The 25,201-nt window shown below is 57.5% G+C and overlaps 1 protein-coding gene across 22 annotated transcripts; it reads right to left on the bottom strand.

Annotated features, from left to right (window-relative positions):
* Positions 1-93: 93 nt before the first annotated feature.
* On the bottom strand, positions 94-24,946 carry ASIC4 (acid sensing ion channel subunit family member 4). Of its 22 annotated transcripts, none has more exons than XR_014830170.1 (11): positions 24,101-24,946; positions 6,824-6,968; positions 6,607-6,734; positions 6,252-6,414; positions 5,684-5,740; positions 5,204-5,281; positions 3,627-3,800; positions 1,739-1,830; positions 1,577-1,656; positions 1,137-1,241; positions 94-948 (listed from the first exon to the last, which is right to left on the bottom strand). XR_014830170.1 is itself a non-coding variant. In XM_085000572.1 (11 exons), the coding sequence occupies exons 1-11, from the start codon at positions 24,680-24,682 to the stop codon at positions 835-837; spliced, it is 1,698 nt and encodes a 565-aa protein (XP_084856698.1). In that variant the 5' UTR covers positions 24,683-24,946; the 3' UTR covers positions 94-834. The 22 variants fall into 22 exon arrangements, 6 of the variants coding, with proteins under 6 accessions (XP_084856698.1, XP_084856699.1, XP_084856700.1 ...); XR_014830166.1 differs by having other exon boundaries at positions 1,739-3,371; positions 3,627-3,780; XR_014830168.1 differs by having other exon boundaries at positions 1,739-3,371; positions 3,627-3,780; positions 5,204-5,231.
* Positions 24,947-25,201: the final 255 nt, after the last annotated feature.

The following is a 25,201-nucleotide window of genomic DNA, read 5'->3' as shown; positions in this document are numbered from 1 at the left end:
GCTGGGGCCTGGCTTTCCTTTCCCTGGGGACCACGTCATGCCTATGCCCAACCCGCCCCAGCTCCCAGCTTAGTCACATATACACACAGAGAATTCTTTATGCCTCTTTATTCCCAATTTTGTCAGCACTTTATAAAACCCGGCTGGAGGCAGAGAGGCCTGAGAAGGCCCCTTCCCTACCCCCAAGCTCAGCCAAGTTCAGAAAGCTCTGCTTCTCCCTGTGGAGGGGACTCTAGGGGTGGGGTTGGGGTAGGGGGAATTGGGAGCTGGGCCAGGCCTGCTGGGCCGCCCACTCCCCTGACCAAAAGGGGAGCCAGGCCTGGAGAGGAGCAGGAAGCAGGATCAGCCCAGCAGTCCTGAGTCCTGGGGGCCTGCCCTCTCTGTTGACGCTCTAGGGCTGGGACTCTGGCTATCCCTAAGTTACCCACCCCCACAGCCCCACCCACCTTCTACAGCTGAACCCCCACCCCCACCCTGTCCTCCCTAAATATATACAAATGTACAGAGGGGTCCCACCCCTGCTGGCATGGGCCCCTTTTTCCACCTCCCTCTCTCCCCCCCACCCCCCCTCCTCAGGAGCCCATGGCCTGGTCTCCAGCCCTCCCTGGGCACCAGCCTGGGGGTGGAGGGTATGGACAAGAGGGACCTTTGTGCAAAGCAGCTGGTGCCAGGTTGGTGAGAGCAGGAACTGAGTCCCACCCTCCCAGTGAGCACCGCCCCACCCCCTCAGCTTTGCGCTGCCCCCCAGGCCTTCTGTCCCAGGAGCAGGAGGAGACTGGTGGGGGTCCGGGGAGGAGTCCCAGACTCCTGGGTCCTTTAGGACACAGCACCATCCTAGCAAGCGAAGTCTTCAAAGAGGCCTCCTGGGGGGCCATGTGGGTGGTGGTGATTGGGAAGCAGGGTGCCGGCGCCCCCCGCTTCAGCACGGCCGCGGCTTGGGCAGGGACTCTGCAAGGTGAAGAGGGAGTGGGACAGGGAGAGTTAGGCAGTGCCCCCCAGCCAGCCTTTCTTTGTCCCCTGGACAGAGGCCCCAGGGGAGCGCAGGAGCCCCTTCCCACAGGCCAGTTCAAAGTTATGGGGGTGACTGAATCCTGGGAGAGGGTGCTGGCTGCCTGCTCTCCAGAGGCCATCCTCACCTGCTCCTTCAGCTCCTGCAGCCCCAGAGTGGAGATGCCCCCGGTGGAGGTCCGGAGGGGCGTCTTGGGACGACGCCACGCCCGCTTCAGTCGGTCCCAGGACACCTTGGGGTTCAGGGTGGGGGAAAGCAGGGGGCTCAGGAAACTTGCTAGAGGAGGACAGGCCTCACCAGGCCCACCTAATAGGAGCTGCGCCAGCAAACCTCCACGGGGTCATCCCAGTCCCCCTCACCCATCAACCTCTCCTGACTCCTCAGCACTCTCAGGCCTTCTGGCTGGTCTAGGACACTGACGAAGAACCTGAACTTGACTTCCTGCCAGTCGAGCTCCACCAGGAAGGCTGCACGGCACCCCCCATGCCCCGTTTTCCCCCAGCCCCTCCCTCCACTCTCCACTGCCTGTCTGAGTGGCGCCTCCCCCCCCAGGCCCCCATCCCTTGCCTCATAGATGTAGTCAAGGATCTCCAGCAGCGTGAGGATGCTGGCCCCGATGAATAGGCCCATCTGGCCCCCAAGGTCCCCTGGGAAGCATGAGAGCAGGGTCAGAGGGAGCAGGCTGGGCTGGTCCACCCCCATGGAAGTGGAATCGGGGCTGGGGCTCACCCAGGAGGGCTGACAGGCCATAGACGGCTCGCTGCTCCATGGCCTCAGAGGTCAGGGCTTCAAAAAAGACATCTAGGACCAGGAAGTTCTCCCTGCAGAGACAGGAAGCAGGGTATCCCTGAGGAGGCGGCTGCAGGGACATCCCAGGCCCAGCAGATCAGGACATGAAGCCCCTGCACCGAGAACCTTGTCATCACTCTCAGGCTCCCAAAGGCTGTGAGTGGAGGCAGTCCCAGAGGCATGTCAGCTTCACACTTTAGCAGAGAGAGTTAGCAAAGGGCCTAGGAGAACAAAGCCAGACTCCTGGGCCTACAAGGTCCCCTCCTGCCTTCCCTAAAGCAGCATATGGCTTTCAGTTTGCCTCCTCCCCACACCCCTCTAGAACCTTAAGTGGCTCCCTACTGTCCGACAGTCCACTCCAAAATTCCTCTTCCAGGAGTTCCTGTTGTGGCGCAGCAGAAACGAATCCGACTAGGAACCGTGAGGTTGTGGGTTCAATCCCTCGCCTTGCTCAGTGAGTTAAGGATCCGGCGTTGCTGTGAACTGCGGTGTAGGTTACAGACACAGCTCGGATCCCATGTTGCTGTGGCTGTGGCATAGCCCGGCAGCTGCAGCTCCAATTAGACCCCTAGGCTGGGAACCTCCATATGCTTGGCTGCAGCCCTAAAAAGAAAAAAAGAAAAAAAAAATTCCTTTTCCAGAATTTCAAGACTGCCCGTGATCAGCAGCACTGTACCTTCTTATCCAAACTGCTTTATTTTTAGGGCTGCACCTGTGGCAAAGGGAGGTTCCCAAGCTAGGGCTCAAATCAGAGCTGCAGCTGCCAGCCTATGCCACGGCCACAGCAACACGAGTTCCAAGCTGCACCTGCAACCTATGCCGCAGCTTGAGGCAACACCAGATCCTTAACCCACCAAACAAGGCCAGGGGTTGAACACAAGTCCTCATGGATACGAGTCGGGTTTGTTATCACTGAGCCACAACAGAAACTCCTCAAACTACTTTCTTATCAGCTTCTCTCCACACAGCCACCCTGCTGCCTAGGCTGGTCTCGGCATCACCCCATAGATCTTTAACGAGGATGCCTCCCCTCTTTCCTCATGGACCCAAACCCGGGATCCTCAGAGGCTGACACCTTCCCTGTTTCCCCTACTCCACCCGCATGAGTCTCTCCCAGGGCCTAAGAATCAGCACCACACCGTCAAACATGGCCTCATCCACAAACTGTGGTGGAAGTTTTGTGTTGTAATCATCTCTGTTCCCCCGGGACACAGCACTGAGCCAGGCACTCAGAGGATGCCCAGCATTTGTAGACTGGCTGAAGGTACCAGACCCCAGGCTCCGGGCAGCCTCTCCTGCCGGCCTCCTGGTTTCTCCCCCATCTCTCCCACTCCCACCTGGTACAGCATTCACTGGATGCGCATGGCTCCCTCGTGCTCGGGGGAGAAAGACACACAAACAGCGGGTAGGAGTTCCCACTGTGGCACAATGGGATTGGTGGCCTCTTGGGAGCTCTGGGATGCAAGTTCCGTCCCCTGCCGGGCACAGAGGGTTAAGGATCCAGTTTGCTGCAGCTGCGGCTTAGGTCAAAAGTGCGGCTCAGATCTGATCCCTGGCCCAGGAACTTCATGTTCTGCGGGGCGGCCAAAAAAAGAAAAAAAAAATTTTTTTTTTAAAGCCTATAGGCATTTGGACTAAGAAGGGTTTCCCTGGAGGTGGAGACACAGAATATGATTTGGAGGATGGGTAGGGGTTCCTTAGAAGAAAAGGATTGTGAGAGGCATTCCTGGCAGAAGACTCGGTATTAAAGATGTGGCTCACTCTCAGCCTCCACCGGCACCAGGCACCACACACGCACACACGCACATGCACGCACACACATACGTACCGTATATAGGTCTCATTGCGGTTGTACTTTCTTGCCAGGTACCGGGCGGAGCCCCTGTTGGGGATCCTGACCATGGAGATTTCTTTCCCATAGCGGGTCAGGTTGCAAGGGGTAGGGCAGAAGCATGGGCCCTCGGAGCCCCCACCCAGGGAGTCTGCAATACAGAGGCACCAACTGCAGTGGGGGCAGGGTGGCCCCGAGGTCCGCTAGCTGCAGGGAGGAAGCTTAGGGGGCTGTCCTCAGGCCGGTACATCCACACCGAGGGCCTGTTGTGGCCAGTGTTGGCATGGCCTAAAGGAGACTGGCTGGGAGTCCTTTCCAGACCAGCTTCAGACCGCCCAAGCGGGCGGAGGGAACCCCCAGCACATACCCACAGGCTTATCCCTCTGCCTCCCAGCCCTCTGGGGCAGAGGTCCTCATGGCTCAGAGGGAGGGCACAGGCCATCCACCAGAGCTAATCAACTACATGAGACTTCAGACCCACAAGGGGCTTGGAGAGGATGCTGGGATAAATGCAATTTATGCATGTTTTCACATATGCATATGGATGAGTGGGTGGAAGGAGGGATGGATGGATGGATGGATGGATGGATGGACAGCCAGAAGCACAAAAGGATGGGATTCCTATACTCATGCTGGGTTTTTTCTATTCACCGCTTCAGATCCACTGTCTACATTTTGCTCTGTCCCAGGAGACTGATCTCTGCCAAATGCATCACCTAGACTCCCTGTCCTCTGCCTCTGGGTTGGGTTTGGCCCATGGGAGGCAGGAGCACAGGGCAAGGAGGATGTGTCTTCCCTGGCCTCCTCACTGCTGGCTGTAGGTTGGCAGAGGCTGCAATCTGCTTCTCCTGTCTGGTACCAGTCACAGGTCCCTCCCTGGGTACCAGTAGCGCCCTCTTTCTTTGCCCCTTCAGGCCCAAGGGAGGAAAGGGCCCCTGGTGTTGCTAGTTCTGTGGAGTCTCACCAGTGCTTGTGGTTCCCTTATCCCCACTCACACATCTGACCCTTTACTGAACACTCTGCTGACATGTGGACGGAGGTAGTTGCTGTGTGGTACAGAAAAGGGCTTAATGTGACTCTACTGCCCCAGCATCTCAAACCCATCGCCATGGCTCCAGCCTGTGGATTAATGTGGTGCTCTCCTGACCGATCACCTGCTTCTCTCTCACTCCCGCCTAGCCATCACAATGGCCTTGCCTTAGCTACTGCTGGCTTCCCAGAGCCTCCTCCACTCTCTCCCTCCTTTGTTCTCTGCCCCCCAGCGGCACTGACATTTCAGCGCCCAGACGCACGTGCTCTCTCTGGTCACAGGTCTTTAACACAAGCTGTTCCTACTGTCTAGGACACATCCTCCTTCTCAACCTGGCTGACTCTCCCACACCCTTCACGTCTCAGCTCCTATGACACTTCTTCTGGGAATCCTCCCTGCTGGCAGGTGGGGCCGCAGCCCTTTCCCGGGGTCCTATCAGATCCCTGAGCTCCCCCTACACAAGGGCTAACATGCTGCACTGTGATGCCCATCCACAGCCCTGCCAGGCAGGAAGCTCCACGAGGGCTCTCGTTCCCACTCTTACCTCCAGCGCCAGCGCAGGCTGTAAACATCTGTAGAATGAATGAATGAATGAATGAATGAAGTGTGGAGCAGGCGAGACCTATGGACAGATGGGGTTGCCTTATCCACACCGGTAGCCAGCAATGCCTCTTTCCCCACACCAAGGGACAGGTCCTATCTCTTTCCCAGAGAGGCAAGCTCATTTGCTGAACCAAGATGAGAAGCCCAGCTCTTCCCTCTAGGTCCCGGGTTCTCTGCCATGTCCCTTCCCCTCCACCCCCACTGTTGCCTCCACTTTCCCAAGTACCACACCTGCAAAGGTCCTCAGAGCCCTGAAAGTATGGGATAAGGCTCAACCCCCAGGAAGAAACACCCCCCCAAGGAAGAAACTGGAAGGTGGGGAGTCAAGGTGGTGAAGAGGAAGGTGGACAGAGAGATGAAGGCTGGGGAGGTGGGGGGGGGTGCGGATAGAGAGGCTCGGAGGGAAGAAGGCAGCACGGACCCAGTGTGTGGTCGGCACACTCGATGTAGATGTTGGGCGGGCAGATGGTCTCATTGCCTGAAAGGAGAGAAGGTTATTCCTGGGGTCTGCGGTTCCATCCCCTCTCCCCCACCACATTCCCAAATGTGGGCACATACGTGCATGCACACACATGTGTTTGCACAGACACGTGCATACGTGAATGTTCACGTGCTTGTGCAGAGAAGCGTGGAGATGTACACTCATATGCACGCATATTGATGCGACCTTGGGTGCACACGCGTATGCATTCACGTGTTCAAGCACAGGCACACAGACCCCACAAGTACCCAAGTAGAGATGTACATGAAGACTTTTATGCATAAATGCATTTTAACATGCACACAGACATGCATGTGCTCGATCTTATGTGCATATGTGTAAAGATGCAGAAAATCCCAAGTGCATACTGTGTACACTCAGGTGAATAGAAACATGCACACATGTTGTCATACACATGCACCTGTCCCCATGAGCAGTGGTTTGCCCCTGGAGGTTCTGGAGCCTGGCAGGGTGGCCACAGAAGTCTGGCAGGGGGTGGGGTGCCCACCTGGCATGTGCACCATCCGGCAGTGGCAGCGCTGAAGCACGGCCTCCTTTTCACAGCGCAGCCGGCAGGCAGACACACTGTAGGCCGAGTAGCCCTGAAGCTCAGGCTCCCTGAGCCCGCTCTCCGCCCGGCAGTTGCCCCAGGGCTGGGGCAGATAGGTCAGCTGCAGAGGCGGGGCATGATGGGGTCACGCCCAGCAGTCCCGCCCTGCCCTCCAGTGCCCTCTGCCCCAGCGAAGTCCATGAGAGGGCTGACAGGATGCGAGTTTCGGGAGGGCAGGTCTGGTCAGCATGCCCTCTCTGAGTCCAAAGGCCCGGCCCCGTGCCCAACCCAGGCTCCAGCTGGAGGTGCTCACCCGCTGTTCCTGGCAGGACACGAAGGTCTGAAAGCCTGGGGACACACCAAAGCCAAGCTGGTGGATGTACGGTGGCTCCTCCTGGCTGTGGATCTGCACTCGGATGCCAGCTTCAAACGACGTCTCGTCTGCACAGTGGAGATGGGATCTTTGGAAATGCATCCCAGGCAGGCAGGGGACCCAGGCGGGAGCCCCTGTCCCTCTCCCGCTTGCGTACTTGTCTCTCTCCAGATGGGTAGGTACTCCTCCTGCTGGATGTCCAGCATGATTTCCAGGCCACTGCCCATGCCCCCCGCCCGGCTGGGCAGCGAGGTCTGTGGATCTGCATTGAAGGTATAACACTTCCCATAGCGAGTATAGACCTGGGGGTGAGAGAGAGGAGGAAGAGATATGAAAGATGATGCCTTAGGTTTAGGGTTCTCTGTCCCCTGGGAGGGCCACCAGACCTGCCTGGTCACTCCTGTCCCATATCCCAGAAACCAACCTAGAGCCCAGCCTCTCCCTTCGGCTCCTACTTTTCTACTGACATCCTCTCTTAGATGATTACAAGGCATTGCCAGTTAACATGTCAGCGGCAGAACTCTCGATACCTTCCCAAATCCCGTCCCCGACCCATTTTCTCCTCTGGGTAAAGGGTCCCACTGTGTAACTAGTTTCTTTCCTTTTTTCTTTTTTTTTTTTTTTTTTTTTTTCTTTTTAGGGCTGCACCCATGGCATATGGAAATTCCCAGGCCAGGAGTTGAATTTGAGCTACAGCTGCTGCCCTACACCACAGCCACAGCCACGCCAGATCTGAGCCACATCTACAGCCTACACCACAGCTCACGGCAATGCCGGATCCTTAACCCACTGAGCTAAGTGAGGCCGGGGATCAAACCTGCACCCTCAGGATACTAGTCAGATTCATTTCCACTGAGGCACAGTGGGAACTGCCTCTCCAAAATCCCCCAAATCTCCCTCTTCCTATAGGCTGGTTGCTAAGATATGGGACAAGGGCCACTGGGCATCCAGTTTTGGGCAGCTGTCCTGGATGATTCTACTTCTGAAACCTATTTAGAATCCATCTACTTTCCTTCATCTCATGTCCCCCTTTCAGCATCCCCTCCCTTGGTCATGGCAGCAGGCTCCTAGCTGGTGTTCCTTCATCCGTCCTTGTCTCTCCCTCCAAGCCTTTCACAGCGCAGCAGCCAGAGTGCTCAACTGCAGAGAGCCAATCACGTCACTTGCCATCTTAAAACCCAACGATGGCTCCCCATCTCCCAGAGAATAAAGCCAAATTCCTTCCATTGCCTGAAGGCTCCATGTGAGGTGACCTTTGCCTCTCTCTCTCCTTCCTTCCCATCCCCAGATCTCCGTGACAAATTCAAACTTAAGGAGCGACTTGCTTTGCCAGGTCTTTGTTCAGGCCTTTGTGAACATGCAGGTTCCTCTCGTGGCATGTTCCCACCCCCACCCCCCAGCCCCCGCATCGGCACGGCAAGCTGCTCATCTTTTAAGCCTGAATGGAAGTGCTCCTTTTTTTATTTATTTTATCTTTTTATTATTATTATTATTATTTTGTCTTTTGTCTTTTTAGATGCCCACGGCATATGGAGGTTCCCAGGCTGGGGGTGGAATCTGAGCTGAAGTTGCTGGCCTACACCACAGCCACAGCAACACGGGATCCAAGCTGCATCTGCGACCTACACCACAGCTCACAGCAACACCGGATCCTTAACCCGCTGAGCAAGGCCAGGGATCAAACCCCAGTCCTCATGGATACTAGTCGGGTTCTTAACTACAGTCAGGACAGGAACTCCAAGTGTTCCGTTTTTAGATGTACTGCGAACCACACGCGGTTCACAATGTCACCCTCCCCCCACCAACGTGTTTATTGATTTGCTCAAAGTACTTATCAAGACCTGAAATGATCTTGCTTATCTATTTGCCTCCGCGTTCAATGTTCATTCCCCCCAACTAGAGTTCATGGTGCACGGGGGCAATGAGTCCAGCATCTGGCCCGGAGGGGGACCCAAGAGATGCTTTAACAGACGGTTCTGAGCTTATCGTCCTTTTCCTCGGCGGAGAGTTCTCCAGCATGGACACCAGATGGCGCTGGCGCCCCGGAGATGGAAGCCCGTGGCTCCGACTGGGGGTAGAGCGGCAGTTGGGAATTTTCAGAAGCAGCTGGGGTGGGGAGGAGCTTGAGGGAGAAGCAGATGGAAGTTCCCCCCTGCCAGGCTCACCCCACAGAGACCAGCCCCGGGTCAAACCTATCACAGGCAGCACCTTCCCTGGGGGGAAGGGTCGGTGCACTCAATCATTCTCTCTCTCCCCCGCCCCTCTCCTTGGAACACTTTCACTCTGGTAAAAGCTGGCAGAAAAGGCATGAAGCAGTGCAAAGGAAAGGATTCCTAAATGCCTAGGTCCAGAGGGAGTGGATAGAAGGGAGATGGCCACGTTGAGGGCAGGGGGAGTGGAGGAGTTTTAAGAACGTGGAGGGGGGAGTTCTCGCTGTGGCTCAGCAGGTTAAGAACCAGACTAGTATCCATGAGGATGCGCGTTCGGTTCCATACCCAGCCTCGCTCAGAGGGTTAAGGATCCGGCATTGTCACAAGCTGCAGTGTAGGTCCAGTGTTGGCTGTGGTGTGGACCGAAGCTGCAGCTCCGATTCCCTAGCCCTGTAACTTTCCATATGTCCAGGTGCAACTCTTAAAAAAAAAAAAAAAAAAAAAAGAGTGGAGGGGCCTAGGGGCACCCTTGTTGTGGAGCATAGGTTAATCACTGCTGTTTCTCCTCTTAGACAGTAAGTCTTTTTTTTTTTTTTTTTTTGCTTTTTAGGGCTGCATATGGAAGTTCCCAGGCTAGGGGTCTAATCAGAGCTACAGCTGCTGGACTATGCTACAGCCACAGCAACATGAGATCCCAGCTGCATCTGCAACCTACAGCACAGCCAGCAACACTGGCTCCTTAACCGACTGAGCAAAGCCAGGGGTCGAACCCTCAACCTCATGGTTCCTAGTTGGATTCATTTCCACTGTGCCATGATGGGAACTCCAGTAAGTCCCTTTATCACCCAAACATCCTGCCTAAGATTCCCAAAACCAAAGCATGCACAAAACAATCACTGTGCCGTTTACAAAACACGGCAATATCTCCTTCTGCCTCATTTCATCTCCTCAGCTGCTATGGGATCAGGCAGGTTTGTTTTGGTTTGGTTTTGGCCACACTCACAGCACGCAGAAGTTCCCAGGCCAGGGATCAAACCTATGCCACAGCTGTACCCAGAACCACAGCCAAGGTAGCACCTGATCCTTAACCTGCTGAGCCACAAGGGAACTCCACAAGGTAGGTTTTATTAGCCTGATTTTACAGATGAGGAAACCACAGCTCAGAGAGGTGGTGTGATTTCCCCGAGATCACACAGCTAGTTAGTGGGAGAGGTGGAACTCCTGGAGTTGCAAGACTCAAGGCAAGGTGTTCCCGTCTGTTGCTGACGACTCCCATGACCCCAGCCTACACTGCCCTAAGCCCCAGTTCCCAGGTCAGCCCCATCCAGCTGAAATGAGAAGGAAGTCTCGGCACCCTTCCTGTTTCCTTCCATCCCTCCTTCTCTTCCACTCCATCCCTCTATACCTTCCTCACTCTTTCTCCATGTCTACTGCCTCCCGACTCACTTCCTCGCCTGTCTCCCCTCCTCCTTCTGCAAATTCATCAGCTTCTAGGTTCCAGTCCTTGACCCTGTCTGTACCAGCCCTGCCCCAGTTCCCTGCTGTGCGTTCATCTGTGGGGCAGGAGTGGGCATCGCCGACAGTCCCAGAGCACTCGCTCTGCCCCAGGCACAGCACTAAAGGCTTAATATGCTCTTTCCAATGGAAACTTCACGCCCATCCTACATCCTACACATGAGGAAACTCAGAAGTTGGCTGATTTGCCAAGGTCTCCAAGATCAGTGCTTCTCAAACTTAAATCTTGTGGTTGTGGGGGTTTTTTCGTTTGTTTTTTGTTTTCGTTTTTTTCTTTTTTCAGGGCCACACCCGCGGCATATGGAGGTTCCCAGGCTAGGGGTGGAATCGGAGCTGCAGCTGCCTGCCTACACCACAGCCTCAGCACCATGGGATCCTAGCTGTGTCTGCGACCTCCACCACAGCTCATGGCAACACCAGATCCTTAACCCACTGAGTGAAGCCAGGGATTGAACCTGCATCCTCATGGATAATAGTCAGGTTCTTAACCCACTGAGCCACAACGGGAACTCCTGGGGATCTTGTTAAAAATGCAGATTCTGATACAGGAAGGAAGTCGAACTGAGATTTTGCAATTCTAACAGACTGAACGCTAGTCCGGAGGACCGAACTTTGAGTGGAAAGGCCCTAGATAAAGAGGCAAAAGTACAGCGAAAGAGCCGACTCTAGACCCTTGCTTTTACAACACGTCATCACTGGAGGGAGGCGAGGCCTGAAGGGGGCTGAGGTCGAGATCCCTGGGTCCTCAGTGGTGTGGGAAAGGCAGATGGGGGGAATCCATAAATATTTGTCCCAAATTACAAAGCATTTACCTTCTTCCTATTTGAGGCCAAGAAGATGCTGGAATCGGCTCTTGCTGATGCAGTCATTTTTCAGAGTCTGTTCCGATTGGGAGCGTGGGCTGCATGGGGGACCCTGGTAGTGAGCTGCTCGCTCATGCCCCCCAGGTATGCAGCACCACCTCACCTGACCCTGACTGCTGGGCCCTGCCTGGTCCCTCCACAGCCTCCCATGGGGCCAGGGACTCCCTGAGCTGAGAGCCCATTTCATCATCTCAGCATTTCCAGAGCCTAGTGTAATTTGCAGAAGGAGGTGGGGGGAGGCAATGCACGGGGAACATCATCAAACATACCAGATTTTTTTTTTTTTTTTTTAGGGCTGCACCCAGATCATATGAAGTTCCCAGGCTAGGGGTGGAATCAGAGCTCTAGCTGCCCACCTACACCACAGCCACAGCAACGTGGGATCCAAGCCGAGTCTGCAATCTACACCACAGCTCATGGCAACGCTGGATCCTTAACCCGCTGAGTGGGGCCAGGGATCGAACTGGCGTCTTCATGGATACTAGTCGGATTTGTTACCACTGAGCCACCACAGGAACTCCTGTGCTGGTACTTTTGATCTGTTTTCTCCCTTGGGTCTCCAAGAAAAACCACAGGAGGTAAGCACTGTTGTTCCTGTTTCATGAGGCGAAGGCTCAGAGAGGGAACGTGTGTTGGCTAAGGGTACACAGCAAGTACATGACAGCATAGATTCAAGCAGAACTGAGCCTGATGCCAAATTGGAGTTAGTGCTGATAAAACACCTGGTGGGTGTTCGCTGAATGAACGGGTGTGGCAGGCTCCTGAACCCAGGTGGCGCTGGGGCTGGCTCCCTATGTGAAAACTCCACCGTATACACGCAGACACAGGCCACATGGCACTGAGCCTGGCCCTGCGCTGCAGAGTCACTTGGGAAGGTTTTGGCTCCAGTGGCTTTGGGTGGGGGCTACTTGGTACCCCCGCCCTTGAGGCCATTATGCAGAGTGGGGGTGACAACGGGAGATGGATGAAAGGGCTCCGGGTCTGATGGACAGTGCTCTCCAGGGAGTGGACAGACCAGACTGGCAGGGCCAGGCCACCTGCACAGCCTGGGTCAGACCCGACTGCTGGGCAGAGCAGAGCGTTGCCCTGGAGACCGTCCCTGGGCCAGGCAGGCAGCAGCGGGTGGAGCCACCGGCTCCTAAGTGGCAGAACTCTGGTGGCGGCACAGCCCACAGCCTCTGCCATGGAGACGGCACGGCTGCTTGGCCACAAGGTCCCACCGGCTGTCCATTGCTCTCTCCCCACAGGAGGGCAGATGGACAGGAGTTCGGGGTCCAGAGTCCAGCCACAGAAAGGGGCAGGTCGTGGGCCAGGACATGCACTGATGGGCCCAGGGGCGATTTCTAGACCATCCCCCCAGGCCTCAGCCTCTGGGCCTGTCCCCATGTCAGTGTCCATCTCCTTCTTTGCGGCCCCACCTCGTTCTCCACCCTTTCTTCCAGGTCCACCCCTCAGGACCTAGGCTGCACAGCTTCTAGATGGAATACGGCTGCATTGTAGGCAGACCCGCGGGCCCCTCCACCACCTTCCTTCGGGCAAGCCCTCTGCTTGTCTCTCTCAGACCACCTCTTTTGGTGTTGGCCTGGACCCCTGGTCCACCTCCCTAGCCTCTGTCCCCTGACTTCGGTCTGTCCCCCAAGCCCCCTCTATCCTCCTGGCTTGTCTGTCCTCAGAATCTGATCAATTATCCATCTGGCCTCTGTCTCCATCCCTTGCCCTCTGTTGGGCCTGCCCATCCCCCTCGGCCTCAGCTTTCCTCCCATTGGCCAGATCCCCCCCCCCAACCTCTCTGATCCTTCGCCTGCTGCATCTCTATCCTGTTTGCTTTCTTCTCTGTCTATCCTTTGGTCTAAGCATCCAGTCTCTGTCTCTCGTCTTCCTCCTAGATTTTTCCCTGGGCCTGAAGCCAAGGACCCCTCCGCAGGCGCCCTTCCCTCCTTCTCCCTGCCCCCTCCTCCAGGTCTGCCCCTGATGGTGTGGTGTTCAGGGGCCGGGAAGGATCTGTGCAGGGCTTGCTCCTCCGAGTAGTGGCTTCTCTCTCAGTCCCTCAAGTTCCATCCATCCACAGCTCCCACTGCCTTGAAAAGCTCTCCTTGGCTGGCCAGCTGGCTGGCGGGCTTGCATTCTCCTCCATCCCCACCCACCCCCTCATCCTCCCTGCAGTCACAGAGCCCACGGGGTTAACAGGCAATTAGCAGGGCCAGGGCTCAGAGCTGTAGGGGAGAGGGCTCGGGGCCTCCAGGAGATAAGAAGCAGCCAGGAGCAGCCGAGGCTGGGCTAATCCCAGCACTAATCTGCGGCCTGGGTTTTATCTCCATTGCCTTCTGGGCACCCCGCCTCTGCCAAGGCCCTGGCGCCTCCCTCCCACCCCTCTTTTCCATGGCAGCTTTATCCCTCCGAATTCCATCAGCCCTCCCCTGATGTGGTCCAGCTCCATGCCTGTCACTTAGGTCTTAAACCTGTAGTGTCCTGGGGTCCAGGGTGGGTTTGTGGAAGGGGGTACATCTTCCAGGTCAGATGGCTCTTGGGCCCAGCTTTTCTCAGGGTGGCCCAAGTGTCCAGGTTCAAAGCCTTCTCCTTCTCTATGCTGGTCAAGGAAGATGGTACCAACTCAAAATGCCTTCGGTGTCTGTACTGGTCAGGACTGGGAGGGCACTCAGTCCAAACCCTCATTATACAAAGGTCAAAGTAAAGGCCTGGAGATGGCAAGGGGCAAATCCGAGGGCATATAGAAAAAAAGAGGGCAAATTTAGAACTAGAACCCAGTCCCCCTCCGCCACTGGCCCCAGCCCTCGCCACTAACCTCCATCACCCCCCTGGGCCTCAGAAGACCCTGGTCCCAGCTCTGGCTCCACCAGCCACAGCCAGTGTAAGCTTGGTTAGTAAAGTGATGCATTGATTTCTTTGGTCCTCAGTTTCCTCATGCATCAAGTGGGGATAGAAATTCCTACCAGACGCATTTCACAAGTTGGTTATGAGTCTCAGAAGAGACGAAGTAGGTGAGAGGCATTTGCAAGGTGAAATCATATATATGAGGCCTTGATATTAATAATGAGTGTTGTGGAGACCAAAAAAAACCACTTAAACTGGGGCTGAGATTGACCACTGGATGTGGTGCTAGAAACAGATCCTCATAAGCTTCATGACGTAGAAAATCGGGTGCCCATTTTGGAGCCTAACAGAACAGGGTTCAAATCCTGGCTCTGCCACCAGCCTTGGACAAACAACTTTGGATGGTGATTTAACCCTTCTGAGCCTCAAATTACTCCTCTGTAAAAGGGCAGTGGTGATTCTTCTTCCTTAGGTTCGTAGTGACGATCAGAGATACGTTCAGAGGGCTGTGTGCTAGGTGTTCAAGAAAGCGGGGGAGCCCATTTGGGAACAGAGCTGCTCACCAAGATAGCGCAGCCATTTGATCTTGGGTCCCCACTGGGCCCATTTTCACAGGGCATCATACACCTTGGGAAAAGCTCTCTCAGCAATTTTGGGAGAGGACAATTTTGCTTCTTAGATGACAGAATTCTGTCAGGGCGAAACCCCCAGGCTCTGAGATATGGCTGTCCTCACAGAGGAGGGAGCAGGCCTGCAGCCCTGTACTTGCTGTCTATGAGATTCGGCTTTAGTCATTTAACCTCTCGGACCCTCCATTTTTTCATCTGTAAAATGGGAATATGGGAATAATAATAGGCATCATCCAAAGTGTTAGAAGGAAAGAGATAAAGCATAATAATAAGAGCAGGAGTTCCTGCTGTGGCTCATTGTAAATGAATCTGATTAGTATCCATGATGACCCAGGTTCGATCCCTGGCCTTGCTCGGGTTAGGGATCTGGTGTTGCCATGAGCTGCAGTGTAGGCTGGCAGCTACAGCTCCAATTCAGCCTCTAGCCTGAGAACCTCCATATGCTGCAGGTGCAGCCCTGAAAAGAAAAGAAAAAAAAAAAAAAAAGCAACAGCTTACAGTTTTTCAGGGCTTACGCTGAAAATTAACTCCCTAATTCTCACAAAAACCCTCTACTAGAGGTTACCTAACATCTCCATCTTACAGACAAGATAATGGAAGTCTAGAGAGGGGAAGGAGCTGGCCAGTGTCACATGACAGGGCAGAGCAGGGGACCAGGCAATCTGGCACCCAGTCTGTGCTCACAGCCCCTGTGCTGATACACCCCCTGAGACAGCCCCAGCAAACAGTAGGTGCTCAAATCACACTTACTTGTCCAACCCTATTCCTTGAGCCAGTACAATGTGCTTGGTGCTGGGGATGATTCAGAGAATAAAATCTCTGGTCTCTGCCGTGAAGGAGGTGGCTGTCTGGCCACAGAGGCATTCATTCATTCATTCCCAAAGTGTTTATTAAGCACCTGCACTATGAACCAGCTGTCTTCAGTGGAGAACAAAGCACACAAAACCAACAATCCCGATTGGGGCAAATCATTACTAGTTGCAATCGGTGCTATAACAAGGGGACCAATCCATGTCCTCTAACCATATACGGGGGTTCGACTTGGGTTGGAGAGCAAAGGTTCCTGAAGCAGGTGCACTCAGCCACGGAGGAAGGGCATCCACGGTCAGACACAGGGAGAATACCTATCCCCTACCCCAGTAGGCCTGGCCCCACCCCTGCCACAAGGTCAAAGCCAGCACACACCCCCAGCCCCCCCAGTCCCCCCCAGCCACCCAGGTGGGCGGTTTCCTCCCCAAGGTAGAAGTGCTGGCAGGTCTTGGAAGAAATAGTCTCGATGTTCGTTCAAATGTAAATACGTGAGCTGCGGTGGAGAAGGAGACGGTCGGGGCCGCCTGATTCCAGGCTGAGGCCGAGCTGGAGCTGGGATCCCCGAGTGGTTGGGGCCGAGGAAGAACATAGTGATTTCAGGGAACGCCGCGTTTCCCTGGGGGAGGAGTGAGCGGGGCCTCCAGGAGGCAGGTAAACAGCCAAACCTGTTCCCAGGTACCGACCGCACAGGCCTTAAACCCTAGAACGTCGGTTTTGCTGACGGGAATATTTTTAATTGGTAACGAAGTCCTTCCCTGACATTCCAGTCCTCGATGCAAAGTTATTCCTTAAGAGTTTGCTTACACAGTGGATCGCTCCCGCGGCCCGGCAGGAGTTCAGGAGCCGAGCCGAGCCCCGAGGAGGTGGCGGCGGTGGGTCGATGGGTGTGCCATCGCCCCCCACCCCCGTACGTGCACCTGGGCATCTGGGCCGGGCCCACCCGCACGCAGAGGGCGGCACCCAGCGCCTCCCGCTCCTCGCAGCCCCCTCCTCCCTCCCGCGGGGCAGGCATCCATCACGGCGCCCGGGCGCCCTCCCTCCCGTCTCCTCCGGGCTCCTCCGCTCTCCTCCCTGGGTTTGCCTCATTTGCATTCCCCCGGCTCCCGGCTCCTCGGCAAAGTGACCTCCGCACACAGCCGCGCCAGAGGCTTCCACCGCGGAGGGAGACACCGCCTCCCGCCCCCGCCGCGGCCGGGGAGCGGCGAGGGGACGCGAGCTCGGGACAGCGGGGCGGGAGCCCCAGCGGAGGCTGCAGAGGGAAAGGCCCGGTGCCGAGGGGCACCGAGGGACTCCGATGGGATTTGAACCCGCGGCCTCGGATCCTCGGCGGGGCGGGAGTGGGACGTGGAGGTCTTCACAGGCCGGCGAAGGTGCGCCCCAGCCATGGAAACCCTGCTTGGAACCCGGGGCTCCCCAACACCCCGTTTGCTCCCCCGCACCCCCGGGAGAGGATGCCAGCTCTACCAGGCCGTCGCTCAAAGGGCCCTAGCCCTCCCGGGGACCTGCCCAGCCCCCAGGCCCCGCTCCCCAGGCCCGCCGAGCCGCCTCCCCTCCCCCCGTTTGGTATTTACACCTTTCACACATTTGTAAGCTATTATCCTGTCCACGCTTAGTCACCGCTGAGCCAAGCGCCACGGATTTAGCTCCTTTAATCTTTCCTCCTAAATCAATCCTCCATTTCCCCTTAATCATCCCGTGGCTCCTCTCTGAACTCTCTCGCTGCTGCCTCGGCTGCTGCAGCCTCTGCCTGTCTTGCTGGAACTGCTCCCCCTCCAATCCCAAACGGGTGTCCCAAGGGCATGGTGAACATTTGGGGGAGTGGGTTGGATTTTCAGCGCTGCCAGCCTGTGCCTAGGGGCCTGGGAGCCGGGGAAGAACTGCAGACACCCCTCTTTCTCTTTTGGAAAACACGCGGCATTCTGAACCCTCACATCTCCAGCACCGAGGTCTCTGTCCTGCCTTCCCACCGCCATTCATCTGGGATGGCTCCAAGACCTCAAGCCTCCACCAGGATTCACCAAAAAAAAAAAAAAAAGAAAAAAGAAAGAAAGAAAGAAACCACCTCGGGCCTGCTGTCCACGGCTCTGACTTTCCCCACCCCCTCTGCCCAGCTGCTCCAAGGAGGTGGCATTGCCAAGAGAGCCTGGAAGGGCAGGGAGGGAAACACTGATAAGAGCCTGAGGCTGCCCTCTCATCCCCTCCTCCTGGGAGGCTGTCCATCTCTCCTAACCACCCTCAGTCTCCACCCCCGCATCCACTCCCTCTCCTCCGCCCTGTGCCACTCTGACTCTGGAGCCTCAACCTGAGTAGCCTGAAGCTCTGCACACACCCAGTGCTCCCTGGGGGTGCTCCTGCCAATCCCCCCCTCCTCCTGGCATTCCGCATCCTTTCTGCCCCCAGCCTGGGCCCAGCAGAGGCAGCCCTGCCACCAGCCGCGAGAGGGAGCAGTTACCTCCCAGAGAGCAGAAGGGCATGGGTCGGGGGGGTGGCTAGAAGGGAGCACAGGAGCACGGGAAGGAGAGAATGAGGGAGGACGGGAGGGAAACGTGGGGGCCATTTCTTCAAATGCTAATCAGCATCTTCCGGCAGTGCCACAAGAAGCTGAGCTGATAATGAGCCCAGCTCGGGGCTGATTCCTGATTAATGAAGAGGCCACAGGGCTGCTGAGTGGGGCCGGGATGGGGCGCATCCCTCCAGGCCCTCCCCCCTTGCCTTTGCAGCCCAGCCCGCAGTAACAACAACAACCCCCGTTCTTGGCTGCTGGGCCGCACTACTCAAATCCACCTCCACCAGCTCCACTGGCCAATAGGAAGCAGCCAGACTGAGAGCGCCCCCTCCAGGAGGGCCTGAGGGGCGGCAGCCTGTGCTGGGGTGGGAGGTGGGGAGGGGTCTGCAATCTGAAGTGTAGGTAGCCCTCAGAAGTATTTTTTGTTTCATTAGGAAAATTTTAATTAAAATAATGAATATCTGAGGCTTCTCTGGACAAACTGGAAGACACCCCCCCCCCCGCCCCGCCGCCCCAACACCAGGCATCCCTGACCACAGGGCAGCAGTTAGCTGGGGCTCAGAAGCAGCTGCTCCTTCTAAGGGTAAGTGACCTTCACTTCTCCTCAGACCCCACCCTCCCCTACTGTGTGCCCTCCCTGACCGGACCTGCCTGGCTCCCGAAGGCAGGACCAACCCTGAATTCGATGCGGAACGAAATGTTCTCAAGGGTCCTGCCTCAGGAGAAGAAGATGGGACCAGAGGGCAGAGAGAGCTGGACTGGGTGTGCGGTCCGAGGTAAACTCACCCGGTAGATAAGAGGCCTGGACCAACCTCAGTGGGAACCCTCTCCCTTCCCCGGTCAAGGGGGCAAGGGGCAGCCCTCAGGCCTCTGGAGCCAGTGGCAAAGGTGTGGCGGTGGGATGTTTGTGGAGGAGCCCCTGTGGTCCGGCCTGTAGGTGGTCCTCCTACAGGCCGGACCACCCAGGGAAGGGGTGGGCTCAGGAGGGGCTTGGCGAGAAGGCAGGCGGTCACTGAAGAGCCTTGACCTGGGGGCCAAGGGGGCCAGAGAGTGATGGAGGGCTTGCATGCTGCTCCCTTTGCCTCGGAGCTGTCCTGATGGCAGCTGGGGTGGGGCTGGGAGCGGAGGGAAGAGGGCAGGGAGGGGGACTGCCCAGCTGGAAGAGGCCTTGTCTAATTGTGCCTGATTAGTAGAGAGGAAGAGAACAGGGCGAGTGATTAATAGTCACGGCAGTCACCAGCCTGTGGGGAGGGCGGCTTGGGAGAGGGAGCGAAGCCTGAGAGCTGAGCGAGGCAGGAGACAGGGAAGCCCCCAAGGTCCTTGGTCACCTGCCCCTCCAGGGTCTGCCGGGACCCTATGGGGAGGGACTGGCCCTCCCCCTGCCTCCTGGTGAATTCGCCACCTTCCCCCTCCCTCAGGTTTCCAGACAATAGAATGCAGAAGACCAAGGGTGACGTCCTGCACCCAGGAAGAAAGGTGTGTCTGCCCACGCGGTGTTTCCAGACACCTCAGCGTCCCCGGACAGCTCCGTGTCCCCAGACACAGGTCCCTTTCTCCGCTCGGCCCAGAGGATACAAGACCGGACCTCTGATCGCAGCCCCCAGCCATCACCTTATATCCTTTGATGCCGGCTGGGATGCTGAGCCCTGCCCGTCCTGAGGCCACCCTGTCCGACATGGGCGCCACTGGCCACATGCAGCTGTTTGCATTGAACGTTCATTCTCTTTGTCACGCTAGTCACATTGCAGATGCTCACCAGCCAGTGTGGCCAATGTCGACCGCGTTGGACGGTGTAGACACAGGACATTTCCATCATCCCAGAGTGTTCTGTGGGACAGCACGGATCTCGAGGGTGCGTGCTCCTCAGACACGTGCACAAGCGAGTCTGAATACTGCGGAGTGTTGGATAGAGGATGCTCTAATGGGGTGCGGGGGAGGCCTGAGGGTCAAGAGAGGAGGAAGCCTAGGTGGTGGAGAGAAGTGAAGCTGCTGGCACATGGGTCGGAAAACAGCAGGTGGTGTGGAGAACAGTCACGTTAAAGAGAGCCAGCAGTCGAGGTGGTGGCATGCATACCAGCTGACAATGAGTGCCCACTATGTGCGTGCCAGGCAGTGTGCTCAGCCCTTTATAGCCATCTCTCCTTTTGGGGGGGGGCTTTTTTGCTTTTTAGGGCCGCACCCACTGTGTATGGAAGTTCCCAGGCTAGGGGTCCAATCGGCCTACGCCACAGACACAGCAACACGGATCCAAGCCGCATCTGTGACCTACACCATAGCTCACGGCAATGGCAGATCCTTAACCCACTGAGTGAAGCCAGGGATGGAACCCGCGTCCTCATGGATGCTCGTCAGGTTCATTAACCACTGAGCCACGACGGGAGTTCCTATAGCCATCTCTTTTAATTCTCACAACCACTCCAATTTTTCTTAGGTTCTGATATTCTGTTTAACAAATACAGAAACAGAGGCTCATGGCAGCTTTTTGACCTCTCCAAGGCCACACAGCTTAAAGGCTACACAGCCGAGGTTCAAATCCAGATGGTCTGGCTCAAGAGCCCACACACTTGACCACTCCACTGTGCAGTCCCCAGCTGAGAGGAGATACTCAGTTTTAGAGCCGCATTTTACAGCTGAAGAAACGAAGGCTAGAGGGAAAGAGTGATTTCTGCCCTCTAGTAAGTGGGCAGGCTGAGCGCAAGCCGTAGCCATAGCAGTGGCCGGGGAAAGTGTAGAGGGGGCTGGGCGCACGGCAGTGGGGAAGCGGATGGTGGTAGAAGGCAGAAAAGATACAGGTGGTGGCGGAAGTGGGAGGTAGAGGCGGAAGTGGGCTGGTACGAGAGGGTGAGTGGGGGAAGGGAAAGGGATGAGATGCGAGGAGCCAGGTGGAGGGGAATCTGGGTGGAGAGGCGGGAGCAACCTGCACCACCCAGGAGCCTGCTCCTCTCTCTCAGCCCCTCCCCTCCCCAGACCTCAGCCTGCCTCATGCCTTAAGCCTTCCCTGCTCTCTTCAGCCCAGAGTGTGCCTCTCTGAACTCAGGCTCTTACTCTCCATGTCCCGCGCTGGGCAATTAATCCTGGCACCTCCGGACGCTGCTTGCATGGCTGGTTAACTCTTGCATGGTTGATTAAGCTTTTAAGTGTCCCTGTCCCCGCTCCACTGCGAGACTGGAGGCTGCTTGCGGACAGGGACGACGGGGGACCGGGGCTCCCCTTCTTTGTTCTCACCCACACACCTGGCAGGGAGCCTGGCACACAGTAGGCGCTCAGAACTCTGTGTTGATTGAGTGACTGATTGGGTGACAGTGAGGGGATCTTAGAGAGCATGGGGCTGAGAGCGACTGCAGTGGTAGCAGAAGCAAGAGCAGCAGCCGAGGGGACTGGGGGAGGGCGCATTACCCAGAGTAAAAATAGGCTGGAAAATGTGACATTTATTAACTTGGATTCCGGAGGAAAGGTCACAGCAGAGTGGGGAGTGGGAAGGAGGAAACGGGGAAAGCAACAGAAAACACATAACAGCCCCTTACCCAAAGCCTGTCGCTGTCCCTGGCCATCTCACCGCCCACGCCCTGGCAGGCTCCCACCACTGATCCCTGCATCCATCGCCCCTCCACGGAGCCCAAGTCCCTGTCATGGGCTCCATGTTTTCCCCACAGAGTCTCTTATGGCCCCCACATCCTCATCAGAGCCCCCGGGTCTTTGTCTGCACACCCCTTCTCCAATCTTGCCCCCATAACACACCGCCATCTTCCCCATTGCCATGGATCATCCCGTCTCAACCCATAACCCCAGGCCCTGGTAAACGGGCAGCAGACTCAGCCCTGGAATGCCAAGTCCAAGGGGGAGCTACACTCAGCAGAGGCGGGTTGGGGTCTGGGCAGAGGGGTCTGGGCAGAAGGTTCTGGGGACTAGGCCGGATGGGGGACAGTCGAGTAGGGTCCAAGGGGGACGTCCGTCCCTTGTGCTTGCTCTCCTCCTCTGGTCCCTCTGGCCTGCTGCAGCCTGAGCAGAGAACAACAAACTTCTATCCTCTTCTCTCCATCCTCAGAGTATGAGAGGGCCCCGGGGGGCAGCCACCCTCACCCCTGCCCGGCCATCCCCAGCTTCCCAGGGACTCACCAGCCTTGATCAGGGGACTCCCTGTTCTGTATCCTCCAGGCACCCCCTCCTTTACTGGTGGCCAGGCAGGAACCCCCACTTCCCTCACCTTCCCTCCATCTCTCCCCTCCCCTCTCCTCCCAGCCTCCCACCAGGGCTTCATCACTCTTCTCCTTCCCCTTCCACCCCAAGCAGGGGCCTGGGACACAAACTCCTGCTCAGGGACACAAAGCCCCCATTGATTTCTGCCCCAACAACACCTGCTGACACTGGGCTCCGTCCCCCCACCCCCAGCTCAGACCGGGTGAGGATGTTGCACACAGGAGCCCCTCGGACCTGAAAGGCCACATTCACACACTGCACCTTAGGGACAGTTGCTTTGAGAGCGGTGATTTTTCCCAGAAGAAGGGGCTCGTAGCTGGACAGCAGGCCAGCCCCCCTGGACTCCTCTCCCAGGACAATCCTCCTCGCAGTCCCTTTCTCCGTTTCTGCCCACCTCCCCCCACCCCCAGTGGCAGGAGGATCCAGAGGCTGCAGGCACGATGGGGGCAGGAACAGGGTTGGAGTAGGTTACCTGGTGCTACTGAGGCAGTGGGTGAATGAGAACCCGGGTGGGGGCTCCAGGCCACAGGAAGGGAAAGCCCCCCATCTGGGGCTGGTGCCAGAGGCTGGGCCCAATGGGCACCATGTCGACGCCATGTATTTGCCTATGCGTTGGGCAGTGTTCACAAGAATGAAAACACACACCTCACACATACACAATGCCGGGAGTAAACTGTGGACCGGGGACAGCATCTCAAGCGCCAGGGATAATAGACATCCTGTGGCGGGGGTGGGGGTGGAATGGAGCACCATTTGCAGACAGACAGACGGCATACAAGACACCTCCCCACCCCCTGCAGCTCACACACCTGATCGTGAGAGGTGTGCACGGGAGGCCAGCCCAAGGCGACACTCCTCTCCCCGACACTCCTCTCCCCGACACTCCTCTCCCCGTGAGAGTGTGTTTGTGTTCACACCTAGACAGGGAGCAGGGTTTGAGACAGATGAGGGTGTCACAAGAGGGGACGGCAGCCAGTGTGACCCTGTCCTCAGCAGCTAAGTAAGAGCTGGGACGTGCGCACAGGGATGAGTAGCTCTCTGGGAGTGTGGGTGTGCAGGTGTGCACGTGAGCGTAGTGACAGGGACACTGAGTGTGTGTGAGAGGGTGTGCAGGAAACTGTGTCCCCATGCAGTAGGGGTGCACGTGTGTGCGTGTGTGTGTGTGTGTGCGCGCGCACGCTCGCGTGTGCTGGGCAGCAGTGAGGGTGATCCAGGCACATAAGTGTGAATAAGTGATTCTCCGCCTAAGAGCCAGAGCCGGGCAAGGGAACAGCAAGAACCAGGAAACGGAGGGAGGGCCTGGAAAGCGGGAGAGGCCGGAGGGGTGGCATGAAAGAAGGATGTGTGAGGGAGTCAGTGAAAGGGGGTGTGTGTGAGAGACACACAGACAAGAGACACTGGCACCCAGTGTATGCAAAGATCAGCTCTATGCAGCCTGCCGGTCGGGCCAGCATCCCCAGAGGCGGCCCCAAGACCCTCCCTTGCCGGAGCCCCCAAACACCCCCTCCCCAGCCCCTTGTTTGCTGGGGAGAAGAATCCAGGAGCCACAGAAGAAAAAGGGCGAGAGAAAAGCAGGGGTCAGTTGGTCCGGCCCCTGCACGGACCATCCCTTCCCTGCAAGCTGACCAGCATCTGGGCCCCGGGGCCCTCTCCAGGACCCCCGGCCCCAGCCCTGGGCACTGCAGTGGCAGCACAGCAGCAGCGGCAGCAGAGCAGCCACGGAGAGGAGCGGCAGCAGGAGGGTAAGCCCCGCGAGCGTCCACTGCTCCACGGCTGGGGAGCCGAGGGAAACACCAGGCTTCGGGGAGACACGAGGCCAGCCTCTGGTGGCGGAAGGAAGGGAAGCCCCGTGGAGGATGCCCCGTGCACCACCATCACCCTCCGCCAGCCTCTAGCCACCCCAGGCCGCGCAGGCCGGCCGGCAGGACTCACCACCGAGAAGTTGCTGGCGGAGCAGTGGTGCCCACTGAAGTTGCAGCTCTTAAGCATGTCGGCGAGCTGGTGGCCGGTGCGGTTGAGGATGTCTACCATGTCGGGCTCCGGGTAGCGCAGGCCAGCGGCACGGTGCCCGTCCCGGTCTTTGGGGGGCAGCCCGGTCAGATTGGCCAAGTGGAAGATGTCGGCGTCGCTGAGTGCCGAGTGCCGGAACCGGTTGATGTTGCAGAGGGTGACGGCCGGGAAGCCCGCCACCGGGGCTGGGGCAGCAGGGTCCATGACCACCAGGTGAGGCCGTGTCAGGTAGCCCCGGGCCAGGCTGGCCGCCTGGTACAGAAAGGCAGCCAGCGAGGTGAGTAGAGCAAGTGCCCACAGGGTTCTGCGCAGTCCATGGGGGCCTGGGCCACAGGCCCGGCCCAGCCCGTGCAGAGTGCTGGTGCTGGCAAAGGTGGCCAGGTCCCGGGGGGCTGCGGGCCCCCGCGCAGCCCCCAGGAGGCTCTGCTCATCTCCTGCCTCCTTCTCCTTGGGTTTCGCATCCTCCTCTGCAAATTTGATTTTGCACACAATCTCGATCGGCATCTGTCCCCGGCTGCTGGGACTGGCCGGAGCCTCCTTGCCCCCGTCCCTCCCTGGCCAGTAGCCCCTGATGCCCTCCGGAGTGGCGGCGGTGGCAGCGGCTGCTCTTCTAAACTCAGGGCAAGCAGCAGGAGGATGGGGACAGGGTGGGGGCCCGAGGTGGGGGAGTCACTCCCACTCCCAGCAGCTCCGCAGCCCTGGTGCTGCCTCTGCCGCTGCTGCCTCTGCTGCCGCTTGTCTTGTCTCTCTCCTCGATCGTCTCCTTGTGGCTTCCCTTATCAGCACCAGCACAGCTGTCAGCCCCTGCGTGTGTCCCTGCGAGCGAGCGAGCGAGTGAGCGAGGGAGCGAGCGCTGCTCCGCCACGCCGCGCAGCCCCAGCCGCTCCGCTCAGCATGTGCTCCGGAGCCCACCCCATGCTTAATAATTCAGGACATGTCAACAGCGTTTCACCGGCAGCATGGGCGGCAGGAGCCAGGCCAAGGGGAGGGGGCAGCCCCCAGCCTAGGACAGGGATCCCCTGT

Source organism: Sus scrofa, chromosome 15 (genome assembly GCF_054392235.1).
Source record: "Sus scrofa isolate SSC_HxYL_T2T_F1_AM1 chromosome 15, Sscrofa_HxYL_maternal_Yorkshire_Landrace_v2.0, whole genome shotgun sequence".
Classification (NCBI taxonomy): Eukaryota; Metazoa; Chordata; class Mammalia; order Artiodactyla; family Suidae; genus Sus; species Sus scrofa.
This window is presented reverse-complemented; position numbering and strand designations above follow the sequence as displayed.

Coding starts and splice junctions, on each gene's coding strand:
- ASIC4 (XM_085000572.1), bottom strand. CDS start 24,682: ATGCCGATCGAGATTGTGTGCAAAATCAAATTTGCAGAGGAGGATGCG. Junction 6,969..24,100: donor CCGCCAGCAACTTCTCGGTG/GTGAGTCCTGCC, acceptor TCTCACCCCCAG/GTCTATACTCGCTATGGGAA. Junction 6,735..6,823: donor ACCCATCTGGAGAGAGACAA/GTACGCAAGCGG, acceptor TCCACTGTGCAG/ACGAGACGTCGTTTGAAGCT.